Raw genomic sequence first — 17,561 nt, 5'->3', positions numbered from 1 at the left:
AATAAAAGCAGAGAGTCCTCGCAGAGATGCAATACGGATTTTCTGGCCCGCCGATGTGAAATAAAAATACGAATCAACGGCGTTGTGTTTGAATTTATAATGCTGCTAGTTTGATTTTGCTCTCCAGGATTAAATCTATACAATATTTCAGTTTGGAACGGTACGAGGGTCTGCTGCTGCACAGCTTCTTGAAAAGGTGTTGGGAATAAACGCCTTTGCCTGTTTTGTTCGCTGCAACAGAGATGCAAGTTCTTAACGCCCCGCACTTAAATTATTACCCTATCGTGCACTTGGGTTTATTTATTTTCACGCTAAATGCAGCAGAAGCATTGTGTTTGTGAGAGATGTGGCTGCCAGCATCTGACAAATACATGTTCCGAGCGGAACGGGGAGAAGAGATGCTCTCGGATAAAATATTGGGATGCTTCTAATTTCGCCGGCGATGGTACGGAGCTAAAAGAAAATCAGTTTGGAGCGCAGCCAATCACGATAAAATCCCAGTTTGTGCCGAGAAAAGTCGGTACGGTTTCGAATTAAATAAAACTTCCGCCGCGAATTAATGACGGTGTTAATGCGAACCCGATATTTTCCCGAGCCCGAGCGGCGAGCCAATACAGGTTAATGGCTTGGGTCCGAGATTAAAAATGCAAATTCTGGCGACGCCGATTCTTTTCACCGGGCGAGAGAGTTTGCAATAAAAGCAGAAAAGCGCGCGCGAGGAGCGAGGGGGAACATCTGCGAAAAAGAAAAGGTCGAAAGAAAGAAAAGAAAGAAATAAAAAAACGGCGTGGAGACTCGTGCTTTTCAGCCGCAGCCAAACACACACACATACACACACACTCTCACATCAGCAGTAGCAGTTATAATAATGTATTACGAGCAGGGCCGGCCATCTTGGCCGCGCGCAAAGATGTCATTATGCAAACTAGCAGAGCGCATGGAAAGATGAAGAAGTAAAAAGGAGTATAACTCATCTCTCAGCAGTTTAAGACATCGACCTGCTTTTATATGTATAAAACCCAGCAGCAGCAGCAGCAGCAGGGAAGACGCGCTGTCCGATGCCCCTTCGCTGCTCTTTAGGTATATTATATGGTGCACGGTCGCCGAGAGAGAGAGCACGATGGATATTTCTTCTTCTCTCCGCGGCTCTATCGATTAGTCCGGCTCCTTGGAAGCGGCGAGACAAAAATACCCACAAAAGAAGCATTTCAAACCTGCGATTGCTCTGGAGCGACGCAAGAGAAGGAAAATGTAACACAAAAACGAATTTCTCCGCAAATAGAAATGATCATTGCACGCGTTTGTCGCCCAGGCATGTCGATCGAAGTAACTTCTCAAATGTACAGTTACGCCAGCAAGAGAGTGATTAATGCTGCTCTTTTCATGAGAGCTTTGGTGTAAATTGATTGCTTCTCACCGAAATTAATGGATGTTGGTTAACAGAGTGAGGAGTGGGAGTCGGAAAAAATCAGGAAATACAAACAGAGAAACGTGTGTTTGCCGAGAGAGCACTGGTCAAGCGTTTTAGCCGAACCGTGACAGTGATTGTGTCAAATGACTGCAGCAGCGCGCACGGTTTTTCGACGTCGTCGCGCTTTTAACTCTTGGCTTTCTCTGACTTCTTTTCGGTCGTGTCTGTCGTAGGTGTGTCCACTTTAATGTGAAACGCCAGAAAACCAGTTATGTTGTTTGCTCAAGAAATTCGTCATAAAATTTTTTATGCACGCAACAAATCATCGCACTCACGTCGTACCCTGGCCCCTTAAAAGGCAGAAAACCGCGACTCTGCGCGGCGCGATACCAATCGCACACACATAGTCGGAGGAAATCGAGCGTGCCTTCCCTAAGATTTTGTCTTTCAAATGCCAATTAATTTTGATTTGCAAGTATATTGACACATCTCGTGATTTTGCAAGGTTAAAGAATGTGGTGCTGATGAGTCGGGGCGAATCGGAGCGGAGGCAGCGTGGTGTCCGATTCTCCTGAGCTTGCTGAAACGCCCAGTCACCAGCAGAGCAGATGAGGGTATCGTCTCCATTCGCAAAGAGAGTGTTTGCTTTCCAGCCTCAGCCTGGCTGGTCAACAAATTATGCATTTTGTGTGTGTGCAAGCATTAATTTTCTCACGTCTATCCAGATTTAATAACACACGCTCGCGTTCACAAGAGGGGGAGAAGAAGTGTTCCCGACTGAGAACATGCAGATCTCGAAAGAGGAGAGTGAGAGAGAGAGAGAGAGAGAGAGAGAGAGAGGCGGCTTTTAGCGCAGCATGAAATATGCAAATATTGAATTTGCAAATTAACTCGTGACCAATGAGCGATTTAGAAAACGTGACCTAACGGCGCAATTTGCATTTTTCCAATTGCTGGCTGGCGTTTCGAATGAGTCGTAAAAACAAAGAGATCTGTACACGGCGCCACCGTCAGCCAATGGAGCATCTCCTCTCTTGCGATTGATTTGCATTCGGTTAAACAATGCCCTCTCTGTGGCGAAGCAGCTTCCTGTCCGTGCCCGTCCATCCAGATCTTTACGTGCAGCCGCCGCGGAGCAATTTCATCATTAGTCCCGGCTCTTGTGCCGAGCAGATGGATCGATTGATCATTTGTATTTTCTCCTTGGACGCCGCCGCCGCCGCCGCCGTTTTCAAATAATAATACGTGACCAGTTTGCGGCGATCTCATGCTGAATGTAAAACAGCACTTGCCAGCATCGGCGGCGGACGAACAAAGCTACGCTGCTGCTGCTGCTGATGCGCGCGGCTGCCGGGACGCGCGAGCGGGATGGAACACATTTTATTGCGCTAATAACGCGCTGCTAAAAGCTTTCACCGATCACGAAAATTGATTTTACCATTGCTGTGTATAGCTGATCGTTTCGTGCTGCTGATTAATGAATCCACTCTCTGCCTTAATTTTTAGAATTCCAACGCATTAGAGGACGGATAATTTTTATTTTAAATAAATGTTTAAGAATTTCAAAGGAATACGATGGAACTAAACATTTTATCTCTAAATTGAAAGGAAGACGATTGAGGCGCTACAGTGAGGGATTGTGACATCGTGGGGCGATAAAACAATAAAACGTGATCGCCTTGGATTACAATGCACTGACTGAGAGCAGAGAAATAATAAGTCGTATGACTCCATCGCTCTTTCCCAACGGACGCGGGAATTTTAATAAAGTTGTGTGCGGAGCCATGACTTTTGCCGAGCGGAAAACATTTCAATTCGGAAAGGCACTAAGTGCACGCACTGCGCGGGTTTGACGTTTTTAAGTCAATTAAGAAATGAAACGATTGTTTAGCGATGCAAGATTGATTGTCTCCGCGCTTGCTGCTTGTAAATCAATAAAAACAAACATACGGTTGCTCTCTTACGTCTTATACGCACACGGCTGATGGGATTACATCCTCCGCCGAGAGGAGCGACAGCAGCAGATGAGATGAGCGAGCGACTCTCCATCGCGGAAAGCCTCTCTGATTGCCGCGCGATAAATAATTACGCAGCGCGAATGTGTGTTTTGAATGTTAATTATCAATTAAAATAACTTAATGCGAAGTCCGGCGGTAAATTTCCGCTTAAGTGCTGCACGCGTTATGAAACATTTTGCATATCAGACGGAATAACTCAGGAATTCCTGCCGTTTTTTTTCGGCGCACTCGACACACAATTATTTATACCACGAGTTGATCCCGCTGACAGAATATAAAAGAGCATCTCTCCTCACGCAAGGAGAAATTTTTGAAAGAGCTGGATATTCGTGCCCGTGTGTGTCGGTGTCGTCGAGCAGAGTTTTCTTGTTTTGTTCCGCAGACTGGCGCCGGCGTGTACATATACGAGTGCAGCTCTCTTTCTTTTCTTATTATGGCATGTGGACACAAGGTTTTTCTCATTTTATTACACCACTCATCAAAGCGCAGTGGAGAGCGCACAATATGACTGCTCTGCACCTTTTTGGCGGCGACTGCCCTCTTGAGCCGCCCCCAGCCTCTTGAATTATGGCCGCCTTATTTGTCGACCGCGCGCGTCCATAAAACAAGAGGCTCCCTTATCATCAAACACCGAGTTGCTGACCCGAGAGTATGCACATTAATACGACGCGAGATGCCTTATCAAAGACAAACTCTGGGCTGCTCACCTCCGCCGCCGTCGGTGCTGCTGCTGGTCAAACGAAAAAGCAGTGCACTCTTTGAAGACACACAAAAAATATGCTGCTCGGGCCCGCCGCCGCATGTGCACATTGTGAATCGGAACAAAGGCTCGTTTTGCATTATATGTATATATACGAGCTGCGCGGCGCGGGTCGGCGGAATTTGATTGAATTTCGCGGCCAAGCCGACGTGATAACTTTGCTAATAGTGGCATGACGCACGCCACAAGACCCCATTGTTCGCACGAGCACTAATTCATGCGTAATTGCATCAAGTAAGCGTCTTGTAAACAACACAGAAGGTGACAAATAACGAACGTACGTCCTAAAAGGTCCGGTGGTGCTCAAAAGGTGCCAAAAGTAAATCTCGGCGCGTCGACCTGGCTAAAAGGTTCTTTTGTGCCAGGCGGTCAGCCTATTTTGGTGGGTATATATATGCGTGATTAAAAAAGATTTACCGTAAAATTCTCACCATTAAACGCAAAAAATGCACCGCAGACTGTTTTGCAACTTGATGGGCCGGCACGAACTGTCGACGCGCGGATTCGACCGGTAAGGCACGTACGAGAAAATGCCGCAATCAAAGTTGTAAGTTGATTTTCTTTGTGAGTCTCGCGTGGCTGATTAAAAGGCAAAATGTGTCACGATAAATAAGACGCACTGCAACGATCCCTTATGCTGCAGCAGCTGCAATTTAAATGCAAATTCGAGTTTAACTTTAGTAACATGCGTCGGGATTGAAAATTAATTCGCTGATTTAATAAGCTCGCTTTTCTCATTCTTCTCGTGCGTGTTGCAACTCGTTATTTTTTAATTTGACTCGCTTTCGATGCCAATCAGCGGGCAATCAGGCACACAAACATCATCTTTTTTACGATTCGCGAGCCAAGCCAATGGAGTAAAGAGATACACAAATAAGAAAAGCCGCGAATTCGAATGAATGACAGCCAAAGCACACACAAAGACGGCAGGCTCAACAATGAAAGGGTCGATGACCACGGAGTAGGCAACCTTTTTTCGAGCCAACGCCGTGCTCCAGCAGAGCACCATAATAATAATGATGGTGCTGATTTTCGGTGTTTATTGACGTTTGCAGTCAGGCCCAAATCAATAAATAACCCGCGTAATTGCCGCAGCTCAATAATAAATTCGGAACATCAGGCTGATGGTAATTAGGGGTCAAAAGGTCGGCCTAAGAGAGCTCCATAAAAATATTTCTCGTTCCTAACTGTCAGGAACTTTGCAAATTTCATTAAGTTGAGTATTGAAACGGGTTTGGAAAGTATAGCTATGCGAGAGAGAAAGAGACGCTTTTCGCCGGTTAGCGAATAAATCATTGGTTTTTTGCTCCAATTTCCATGATTTACGAGATTATTAGCCGCATGCAGTAATGAGGATAAAAATTAATTACTCGCGTTGGCTTAATGGAACGAACATACCACACACGCATCTCAAATATAATGCCGTCGTCCTTGCTGCGGCCATGCAGCTGCGGGCAATGAAACGGATCGCCCGGGGCGCTCGCTAGCTCGCTGCACATGCGGATCGTGTGACCAGTGCAATCGAAGAATCGTCGCCGAGATCACATGAAAAAGTTAGTGTACGATGGCCATAACTAATCTGCAGCCGCGAGAATGGTAAATATTTTCTGAGCGCGCGGTGCAAGCAATATGCACGGACGGCTTGCTGCTCGCCGAGCGGCGGCTACCTGTTGTAATCAATCTGACGGCTGCGCTGCAACCGCGCTTTAGAATAACCAACCAGCTCGCTCACTTTGCTTTCTTTTATTACTTCCAAGCGACTGCGCTTGTGACTCTGCGTCTGTCCGGCTGTCCGACTCGGTTATTACCAATTCTGAGTCGCCAAGATACGATCTGGAGACATCCGTCACTCTCCTCCAGATCGCATTCAGATTCGTGCATTGAAATCTCTGATGCATTCCGGATGCAACTGCGCGATGCACCGCGTCCGAATTAAAAGAAGGGTATTTCGCCCTGCCTTGCTCGTGTATGTGTATAATTAAATTAATACCCGTCTCATTACTTTGTAATTTATGGGCGCGCACTTTCCATGGCATATCAAAAGCGTAATCATTTGCTGAAGAGTGGTGTTCATCAAGAAGTATAGCAAAAGTCGTGCACGCGGGTGAAAAAAAGAGAGTTCACTAGATCAAAGTCAAATTACAGTCTGCGCTCGCTCCTAGCAGGCAATAATTTGATTATAGACTCGATTACTCGCCGCGTAAATGCACTTTAGCCGACAGAAAAATACAAGGTGCACTTGTAAACTCCGCAAGAACTCTCTAGAGCCACGCAATTATTAATTTCCCTGCTACCCAGCGATCACCTTTTAAAATCCAATAAATTTCTCAAACGTTTGGCCGGAGAGCGATAAATTAACAAGCTCCGGCTCGTTTGAATAATATATTATTGAGAAAAGAAATGACCAGGTGGAGAATTTATAACTTAATTGTCTCGCAAGTGGCTCGTAAAAAGCCAGAAGTGGGTCCGGCGTGTCGTAATTCAATTTAATTAAATTTGGAAGAGTGTGTAATTACTCTCCATGCAGTAATAATTGCGGTTGGTAAATTAAAAATCCACACAGCAGTGGGCCGTCCGTTCGCACCTTGCTGGCGAGAAAAAGGGAAACCGTGTGTGCTTCTGACGAGAGTGCGAGAGAGAGAGAGAAACGTACACCTGAGCAGCAAATGTAAAGAAAGATTTCTGATTTGGTTTGTGTTGCTGTTGGCTGACCACATTGAAAAAAGAACCTGACCGCTCGTTCGCCTTCAGTCTACCGTGTTTTTTTGCACGCGGCGCGGCAATCGGCAGCGGAGATGAATAAATTATGACGGCCAATATTCAATTCGCTGCTCGCTGAAAAATTAATTTCCAACCGAGTGCTCAGATATGTAATTAAGATTGTCTACCGCGCGTAATAGGGGCTTAGCCACTGTCCTGCTTTCTTTGCGCTCTTGACTGATGTTTGTAATATTACAAATCTGAGAAAAAGTGACACGCGTTCATTAATCGCTATCAAGCTGCCTTTTGCAGTCATGTGTGTGTTATGATTGTTATTGAGTAACATGTCAGAAGCATCGCTCTCAGCCACTCCGCTCTCATCGTCTAAAAACCAACGAGTTAATTTAAGAGAAAGAGACCTTTTGCCAACCATCAATCATAAAACGTTCCTGCCCGCTAACTGGTGAGAACGGTTTTTAAAAGCTGGACCAAAAGTGTATACGCGTAGTTTCCCGGCATAATATTGATTAATTTTCAGCTCAAAATTAGATCTTGGATTTGAAAACCTTGTCTTGGCAGGTTTGTGCGTGGAGAGTGGAACAAAATAAGGCTGTTGAAAGTTTTTGGTGGGGAGGGAGTGTCTCAATTCAAATAACAGATAGTTAACCACTGATTGATGCTGTGAAATTTAATCACTTCTCTCCGCTGTCTTTTGCGGTTATCCGTATATAAAGTGCAAATAATAATCCACCCTGATGACAGAGTGTAGATGAAAAAAAATCACGTTTGTCCTTTCTCTCACTTTGTAAGAACATAATAAAAATGACTTTATTGCCAACAGATGCCGCGAGTTCAAACGAGGAGGACAATAAAAATTTGCCACATTTATTAAAACAAATTTTGTCCGTCGTAAAAAGTACACCGCCGCGTCGGCCAATTTGTAAATTTCGTACGTGCAATTTTCCCATGGAAAACCGGCTTCGGCGTGCAGGTAATTGGACTGGAAATTAAGTATATATCGCGAATTCCTGTGGCCAGCGCCGTGATTTGATGACCATTTCGCGACCGCCGCGTACAAGTTTCATTTCATTAAATTCCATTTATCACTGTCAGTGCCGATAGAATCGCCGCGCGGCTCTCAAATCGAGCGGATTATTTCTTAACAGCTATAGCACATATTCGTTTTATTGGTTTTATTGCCGGTGAGCGCACAGCACTTCTCTTTTTTCGGCATTTTCGACGGATGACCACAACATTAGCACGAGCAAAAAGGATGCTGCGCGCGATTGTAAATGGATCCGCCGGCCGTTCGCCGCGCGAAATGTATAAAATTCATTAAAGGACAAGTCACGATTGTATCAAAAGTCTCGACTCGGCACGCCGTCTTGGATTTCACGGCGCGACCATTCTGGCTGGTCTCTTGCTCTCGCGGAAATATTGCGCGACGGCGGCGGCGGTGGCGGGCGTTATTTTCATGGGCCGCAAATTTGTTTAGAATGGTCAAGTGGCGGCATTAAAAATGAGTCATGGTCAGAGCGAATTTCACGCCAGGCGCCGATTTGAATAATTTCGCGCCTCCGAAACCGGCTCCGGTCGCGGAAACACGTAGAAGCCAGATTTTGTGCAAATCATCACAACCATTTAGCGACGCGATATCGATTTTGCCCGTCACATATTTTTCCTTTTCCACACCAACAAGCATATCAGAGGTGGCTGAACTTTTCCTTCAATACCAGCTGATTGTTGGCCGTGCATGCACGCTTTATTGTTAAAAGCGAATGTATGCTGTGTGCTTTCGTAATGAAACGCGCAAATAGCACCGCAGGAATAACTGTGACGAGCTAGCGTGCTGTAAAAAATGGTCAAAAAATCGCTGCCTGCTTCTCAAAGGAAGGTGAGAATTAAGCGACCAGCCTTTGAGAAATTATTTTCGAGGCCAGCGTGTACCGCTCGTGTGGGAGATTGATTGTTAGCTTCTATGTATAGAAAATAAAAAAAAAAAATCGTCAGCTAATTCTTTCGCAACCCTCGATGGAAAGCAGAGGGTCTTTCTATAAGGCACCCTCCAATAAAATTTACGACGGTCCAGAGTAAAAAAGTCGCTAAAATATTGGTCTTTAGTTTTACTGTCTTATTCACTTGGTTATGAATTTTTCTCGGAGGTGCACTTCAGCGAGGGTGTGATAAATTTAGGATTTTTGGGGCGAATGTATACCTGCTGACATAGTAACGGACACTATATTACATTAAAGGTCAGTCACCGTCGCTGGTCGCATAGCAGTAAAAATGCATGCATATTTATGGTAGGATATCTTTGGAAATTGTCTCATAAAAAATCAGCCTTGCCGTCCGACGGTTTTTTTTTTGTTAGAGCGACGACGCAAGAGTCAGTTTATTATTATATATTTCGTTAATATGAACGCGAACACAAATCGGGTTGGCTGCCGGGCGCAACAATGAGGTGTTGTTTTCGAGTAGGCGGCTGAAATAACGAGGCGCAGGAAAGCGTACTTTTCTCTTTGAGTTACGAGCGATACATCTCGCCGATAAGACGGAAATTACTATGTTAATTTTATGCCAGCATCCATTGTTGACTGCAGTCGCGGCGGCATCTGTCACACCAACAATTTTCCGCCTCGATTAAATATGCACGCGCGCGCGTCCGTCGCAACTAAAACAATTAGCAGGCCCAACAGCTAGCTCGCGATATTCAATTGAGATACGATAACTGGAGTGAGCAGAGCGGATAAACACCAGCTTGTGCGCTGCGTTTCTACTTCTGGTGGGTCCGAAAAATACATTGTGAATTTATTATAACGCGGTACTACATTAGCGACCGCGCGAGCAGAAGAGAGAGTATATAATTTTTAAATTACCCGGCTTAATGTTATGTTATTACTGACCAAATAATAAAAAAGCAGGGCTGCGCGCGGATACGAATCGGCGCACTGCTCCCGAAGGCGTTTTTCTCGGTGAAAATATCGAGCAGCTGTCAGGAAAAGGGTTATAACGTGTGTTCGTTGGGCGCTAAAATTTGGTACGCTCACGCGCGAAATTCATTCGAATGCTGCATGGCATGTATTATGACACGTAATAAAACTATTGTGCGCGCTCAAGATAAAAGCAGGCGAAAGAGGAATAAATCAGCAGCGAGGGCCGAGAGCGCGCGGGGGTAATAAAATTAAAGGAGCAGCCAAAAAGCAAAAGGCCGGGTCATTAAAACGCGCGCGGCTACCGCTTTTCGCTGGACGCGACACCTTTCGTATTTCCTTTCGCGCGGCCCGAAAGGAAAAGAAAAATCACGCAATATTTGCTCGGCAAACACGCCCGAGCTGTAATTTCTGGTGAAAAATGAAGGTTTCTCTTTTCGTGGGGCAACGAAAATGATCGCCTTTGGTCAATATTTAGCCAGATAACCTTCGCGTCCGACCTTTTTTTCAATTTCTTGCTGTTTACGAGCGAACTCACGGGCAATATAATATTGTTCACAAAGAGGGTCTTTTCATTCTCAAATACAGATGTGTTATTTGTTCGTTAAAATTGACGCAAACATTCCTTCGCAGCCTCTCTGATCCATTTCGGCCCACACCTCTTAGCAGGTCCGATAAAATTTCTGAATACGAAATGAGGTGACCAGCCAATTAAATCATTTTTAATACATCAAATCGTTTGACAGTTTCTTTTCACTGTCCGTTCGCGATGCGATCAATTTCAAGCGCAATTAACACCTTAATAGGGCCAGTTTCGCGGAAATCGGCCAGCCAATCAATTTAATTTCGCCGCGCAATTAATTAATCGGCGCAAAGAGAGGTTATTTTCCGCTGACCAACCGAAATGAAAGCGTCCTTTGATTGGGCTCACGGAGCCGATGTGCCGAGTCATCCTAATCAACGCCTAGCTCACTTCGAAATAACAAAACACGCGTTGTTTGGCAAAATGCATAATTGTCGGCGCGGCGGCTAAATTGAAAATGATCAATAGAGCGGCGTGAAATAATGATGTGATACCTCCAGTGTTGTTTCTTTTATTTTATTACGGCGGCGACGACCGCTTTGGCGGCCCCTAGATTTGGACAATGCGTAATTAGAAAGATGGATTTCTATCTTGCGGTGTGAATTAAGAAAGTAACGGTGTCTTGCTTATCATCGATCGGCGGCGGCGGCTGGTGACGATAATTATTCGCAAAGACGGCAGGAATTGATTTTGTTTTCCGACGCGTCGTCGTGTGATTTGCATCTCAAAAACTCGAGCACGACAAATATTTGCCGGCGAGCACAACCGCAATCAAGGTGTCAAAGTGAAATTTGCATGCCATTTTCGATTTCACAAACGCTGATCAAAAGTGATTTTTGTTGCGAGATGCAAAGGCATTTTTCGATTTGTGTGGGTACAGGTTTGATTGACTGTCAAACGAAGAGAAGGAAAATTACGCATTGCGAAAGGCGCATAATGAGCGATGGCTGACGCAGGCAGCGTCCCTGTATATATTGCTTCCTCTCGCTGGCGCTTATTAAGGATTTCTCTGTGCTTCTTCTTCTGTTACGACAACGCAGAAAAAATGCACCGGTATTGCAGCGAGCAGACCAAACTCCCGCCGAGAGTGCGAGAGAGAATGTGTAAACACAAGTGGAAAACATGTGCAATACGATCTTTTGATGCAAGCTGACCACGATTTGAACCCTGCTGCTGGAGTCGATTGCAAGAAATGTGTTTTTACCATGGGTAGAGATTTTGCTGTCAAATCTCGCGCGGTTTCTAATTTATTTCCGCCCAGATGCTAAATGAATTTTTCCATTCATTTCGGGAAAAGAAACAAAACCTTAAAGGCGGCGCGTGCATTCAATGGCAACGAAAACATTTCCCTTAAAGTAATCGACGAGGAACGAATTCTTTTCAAGTCTCTCGAGCACTGCTTCCCTCTCCCAACCCCTTCTCATCCCCTCGCCGAGCGAGCGAGGGTGAGAGTTTCGGCAGCAAACTCCCACATCCTACACTCTGCTGCCATCTTCAGGTGAGCCGCGCAGTCAGCCCCCCGCACAATGAGGCCGCCGGAACGAAAGTCGCACTTTTCCACCTACGAATGCGGCCAAGTTTTCAAAGGCGACCGTCGCTCGTTTTATTGCCAGATATGGATTTTATGGTCGCGGCGGCGAGGATTAAATACCTGCGGCCACACTCTTATCTTTCGGCGAATTCATCTCTTTTTGTTTGGACAGCAGCGGTCATTAATGTGCGATTAACACGATAATCCCACCCAATCGCTGATTAATGAGAAGAATGAGTTGCTCTCGGGAAACAATGTGTACGTGTGCGTTGGTCAGAGGAGATGACGAGACCATTGGTGGATTATGCGAGAGAATTTCGAGCAGTTGCGTGACGAGGAACACAGTACAATGCAGTTGATAATAAAAAGTCAACAGATTAATAATTCCCTTCTATTCTCCGTTTCTCACGCAGTCAATTTCCTACGGATTAGCAGGCGATAAAAGTTGCGCGGAATGATCCGAGCAATTTGTCGAGTGCAATTACTAGGTAGGTGCCTTATATGTTTCGCCATACCGAATTTCAACATGCGCGAATCTTACTTTTACGAGCAGAAAAGCTGCTAAAAACTCCATCGATAATTATTGGTTGCCGAGCAAAGGTGAGCGGGGGGCAATTAATTTTATTTTTATATCGAATCATCTCGCCGGTCGGGCCTGTATAATGAAGCAGAAAAGTAGTTTAACCTCGGTGGCCCTTCGCATTTTAGCGGCTAATTATCCTCAAAAGAAGTACAAACGCGCGGAGGGTTGTGCGCTCGATCATAAACACACACCGTTCGCAAAAAACTCAGTCGGCGCGAGCTGCACCTTTTAATTTCTCTAAGCGGACGGACGAGAGCGTGCGAGCGAAATGAAAATAACGCAAAAAAACAACGACACGACCCTTTAAAACTGGCCTTTGTCCCGCACCGGCCGAGCGAGCGCGGACCGTGGCCGAGCCAAAGACAAAAGCAAATGCAAATGCGACGGACGGGTTTGAAAAGCTGCCGGACGGGGTGGACAAAGCAGAGGGGTTGAGATGCATCAGGTCTGACCTCACTTCGAGCACACGTTTTTTGACCTTCGGCCCCGAAGCACGCGACTAGTTCGTTTTGATTTTTTGCCCTCGCCGCACCAAGCGTGTAATCCGAATCCAAATACAAAGTAACCGAGCCAAAAATCTGTTTGGGAAAATCAAAGTTGCGCGACCGTGAGGCAGGGGCATGAAGGCGCGCATTTTTATCGGCACTCGTCCTGTCACCGTGGGAGGACGACGGGATTTGCGGGCGGCGCTAAACAGGCAGGAAATTTCAGAGGAATTCTCACAAAACGGATGTGCTCTGACGAGATTTCAAACTCTGGCTTAGTTTGCGTGTGACTTTTTATCAGCATTTATGAGGAAAAGAACTAATCTTTGAAAATTGGCTGGAGTAGGCAAATTAAAATATTTGCGAAAAAAATAATAATCTCAAAGTTTGCTTTCACGTAATCTGATATAAAGATTGATAAATATTTAAACATTGGATTAGCTTCTAGTGAAAGGATTATAATTTAAGAAATGACATTGACAGATTTGACTAAGTCCTGAAATTCGCAAAACAGGATAAAATTTTAAAAAACACGAAAATGCAATAATCCTACCTTGCGCAATGCGCATAGCCGGCATTTTTATCCTCATCTTGACGTTTTCTACCGCAAAACAGTCCAATGCAGCGTTGAAAATTCACAGTTTGGGAAAATCAAACTTGGGCTGGCACGCACCAAGTAGTGTCAAAACTCCCGGAATTGCAGCTCTGGGAAAGAATAAAAACGTGTTCGGGCACTGTCACTCTACACGCAACTTCTGCGACGGAACTTGCTGCTTTTCCTTTTGTTCTTCATGGTTGTCGGAAAAACAGCGACGAGCTGCTGCGGCCCTCTGTTGTGCGGGTGGAAGCGGCTCGGCGAGAGCGGCGGTCGCAGTGCGTTTGGTCTGGGGGAGCGCACAGGCCACACTGAGTGATCCCACTCGGCCTGCCGGCTACTCGGTGAGCGCGGGCGCTGGCGACAACGAGCGACTGTCTAACTTACAGGAGAGAGAGAAGAGAGCGAGCCGGCAGGGGCGATCTGCGCCGTGGAAGGCCACCTATCCACCGGTACAGCATGGCTAGCGAGAGAGAGAGAGAGAAGGCCCCACCGCGCATGAGGAGAGCACGGCACCCTCGGAAAAAAAACACCTCTACCCCACAGCCAGCGTGTGTGTATGTGTTGTGCGTAACTTCCCCTCGACCGTCTTACTGATTCGGCACACGCATATTATCTGAGCCAAAAACAACAATAATTTTCATCCTTGATTATTTAAAATTCCGTTGGTTCTGCTATTACAGCTTTTTTAATAAGTAGTTCTCCTCATTAAAAACCCATTTCAGCCAAAAATTTATCTTAACATATTATTGCTTTGTACAAAAAAGATAAATTTAAGTTACTTGAAGATTAAACAATTTTTATAATTTTCGACACTTACGTCTGATTTATCGGTTTTCTGCTACATTTGTAGCGTTTTTCACGTCTAATTTTAAATATTTTACAAAGTACAATACGTAGTTTGACATGGGAGAGAATCGACATTCATAAATAAATCAGCATTATTTACAAGAATTTTGTTTGTTCTATTTTTACATTTTTAACTCCAAAATAAATATTTTTGACAAGCAATTTCTATTATTTATTTATTTTTACAACAAATTCAATGTTTAAATTTAAAATTTTATCTTTGCTCTTAATTTTATTATAATTTACCAACAAAACCCGTTCTCCCTGGCTGCTGAGCGAGCCGTTGGAAGGGGTAAGTATTGTGTGTTGCATATGCCGTTAGGGGTAGTAGCACACACGCTGGCTCGGCCGAGGGTGGGGATGGTCCGGCTGGCGGCGCGCAGGCTGGTCGCGAGCGCCATCCTCCTCGCCTGCGCCACGTGTGTGCCGGGATTTCATCTCAGCCAACCGCACGGAAAGGAGACACGCGAGTGACCACTGCCGGCCAACCGCTTCGCCACTGCCCACTCACCCCCAGCATGCGCCTTTCAACCCTATCACGTCCACTCTCGGCTACTCCCCCGCGCCACTAGCCATTTTGCTCTCGCGACACAAAAGAAATAGGCTACTCCTTTTCAACAAAAGAGGCTGAGCCTCCAGAGTTTATTTTAAAAGGGGGTTTCCGAGAAAAACATCAATAACTGTTATTAAAGACACCATTTATTTATTATGAAATATTTGTTACCATCAGAGCAGTTGGAAAATGGAAAACACATCTATTAATCTTTACTAATTATGAAATATAGTCTGACACAAGAATATTGCATTTAGGATGTGGCTTCCTGTTTTTGTTGAACGGCCCAATCAACACCTAAAAAGCATTTCCAGTTTTATTCTATTTCCCTTTACAATCGTATCGTCTTACTCTCTGTATTGCGCGCCAGCACAAATGATATTACTCCAGTGATAAGCTGAAATTAAACTTTTTGAGGTGCGATTAGAGCGGAATTTCTGGCAGACGAACCTGTATGATGGCCATTGACACAGATAGAGCAGCCGCGCCAAGGGTGAAGTCGGAAGCGTACCAAATGATTGCATTAAAGCAGCCAGTTGTGTAGTATGACTTTGGGCCACAGTTTTTCGTAACTTTCATATCGCAAATACACAATTGTTCTTGTTTGCCGGCCCCTAATTCGTCCGGTCCGGTGACACCGCAACAAGACAACTAAAGAAAATAATTAATTTGACCAAAATTCATCATAAGATCATTTCTTATATTTACACTTTGCTGCATTTTCCACCACGAGGATTCAACAAATGTTTTGTCATCTTTGCTTTTGATCTCCGCAAACGCGTCGGTGAGGTACTTCACCAAGTTGCTGGAGACTGAGTGAAATGCCGTGCTAAAGCCAGCCACTTGCAGAATGAAAATGACGACGCTGATGGCCAAATACTGGAAGGAAATTTCGGTTGAAAAACAAAGTTAAAATTTGATAAGAGGCTGGAGATTTCTCACAACGAACAGTATCCATCTCATATGTAGTTTTAATCCAAAAATTCCGAACGCAGAACAGAGAAGACTGAGCACTCCAGCGGTCATTAAAATTATCATAGCCGATGCGTTCTGGAAAATGCTCATGTAAACACGGAGTACGTTGTATTAAGAAATTGTACAAGTTTATACCAGCAGAGAGGAGAGCATGTCCAAGGCGTACACTCTGCCGTAAATTACTGCCGCGATCACAATCTCTATTATTGCGCAGGCCTTGCAGTGAATAGTAATGAGTTAAAATTGCTAATATTGCATAAATGAAATTAACGCCGTAGAGACTTACAAATAATATGGAGTTTAAAACAACGAAGCACACTTTGTTCACTGACTTGCAGGCCATCCTGCGCCTCTGAAAAGAACGTCTGGACTAAAGGGCTGGCGATAAAAGACTAAGATTTTTATGCGTACACACATTTTATAACGCGACTTATGACACAGATTTGCTTTGTCATGCGCTAAGTAAATTTAGGATAGTGTAAGATAAGGCATTAATGCGCTAGCTTGGCTCATTTCTTCCCAGCGTATATGCAAATATCGTAAATGCCCAAGGATGAGTGAGCGCGTGAGTCACACATCTTGGTGCTATGAGTTAATTTGTGTCTCCAACTTATTTCATATTATTTAGGTAAAAAAACGGAGTAAGTACAACAAATCTTTATAGGTACAGAGCAAATTTATTTTTGCACCTAAAATAATATATATCTTCTTCATTCCATTCCTCGTTATTTCTGTATCTTAAGAAACAAATATTAAACAAGGTGAAGTCATCCACATAAAAAAGGGCATGTAAAAAAACAACACTGAGACGTTAAAAATAACAATTAATCTTAATACAATAGAAAACAAAACAAAAAATTTGAAAAAATATACTATCAGTAAGAGGTCAGAATATTCCATTTAGTTCTGCGAAAACGCATGGCCCGCGCAGGTTATAAATTAAGCGCGCCAGCGTACTGCAGCCGAGCGCACACTTCATAAAACGCGATAAGTTTTATTCGCGGTGGCGTTCTCGCTAGCTCGACACAGCTGCTGATAGGGCTGCGATGATAAACGCCCGCATAATTCTCAAAGTTTTCATCTTTCCCTGCAGCGCACGGCATTTATAAATCCGGCCCCAACCCATAGCAAGAAGAGCAACTTTCGAGGCTAATTTTATCCGCTAACTTGCGGCCTCATCAGCATGAGAGCAGCAGGCGCCAACAGGTTTCAATACGCTCTCGCGAGAGAGCATTATAGTGCCTCTCTCTCATATCAGCTCATATTTTATTATTTTATTAAAAAACAGAACTCAAGTTCATTTGTTAGCGCAAAATAATGCAACAATTCCGCGCACATCTTGTTTGTTTGCGACGACCGATCCATCAAGAGCGCGCACGTGAGGTTGAGAAACGAGCGTATGGCACGGCTTCACGAGAAATAATTAACGTAATTTGTTCAAACGTGCGGCTTTTGCTTGATTTATGCTCAGAAATGGCCGGTGACACCGCGAGTGCATTGTGTTCGAGCCTATAGCAGTGCGCCGAGTGAGAGAAAAAGAGGCGTGCTTGCACCAGCCGCGCGCGGTGATTAAATTATGGATCGGCGT

The 17,561-nt window shown here is 44.7% G+C and overlaps 2 protein-coding genes across 2 annotated transcripts in view; both read right to left on the bottom strand.

Moving 5' to 3' along the window:
• LOC135944716 (B-cell lymphoma/leukemia 11B-like) overlaps nucleotides 1–14,006 on the bottom strand; it is a 51,100-nt gene extending 37,094 nt beyond the window's left edge. The window contains exon 1 of the mRNA XM_065491848.1: nucleotides 13,555–14,006. Coding sequence (XP_065347920.1) covers nucleotides 13,555–13,591 — 37 coding nt within the window. The 5' untranslated portion in view covers nucleotides 13,592–14,006. The remainder of the gene's footprint in view (nucleotides 1–13,554) is intronic.
• Nucleotides 14,007–15,126: 1,120 nt separating this feature from the next.
• LOC135942772 (23 kDa integral membrane protein-like) lies at nucleotides 15,127–16,393 on the bottom strand. Its single transcript, XM_065489078.1, has 7 exons — nucleotides 16,260–16,393; nucleotides 16,109–16,189; nucleotides 15,941–16,048; nucleotides 15,707–15,877; nucleotides 15,449–15,649; nucleotides 15,350–15,395; nucleotides 15,127–15,295 (listed from the first exon to the last, which is right to left on the bottom strand). Exons 1-7 carry the CDS (start codon nucleotides 16,314–16,316, stop codon nucleotides 15,252–15,254), a joined length of 708 nt encoding a protein of 235 aa, XP_065345150.1. The 5' UTR covers nucleotides 16,317–16,393; the 3' UTR covers nucleotides 15,127–15,251.
• Nucleotides 16,394–17,561: the final 1,168 nt, after the last annotated feature.

This window comes from Cloeon dipterum, chromosome 4 (genome assembly GCF_949628265.1).
Source record: "Cloeon dipterum chromosome 4, ieCloDipt1.1, whole genome shotgun sequence".
Taxonomy (NCBI): domain Eukaryota; kingdom Metazoa; phylum Arthropoda; class Insecta; order Ephemeroptera; family Baetidae; genus Cloeon; species Cloeon dipterum.
Note: the sequence above shows the minus strand (reverse complement) of the source record. Positions and strands in the feature narration are given on the sequence as shown.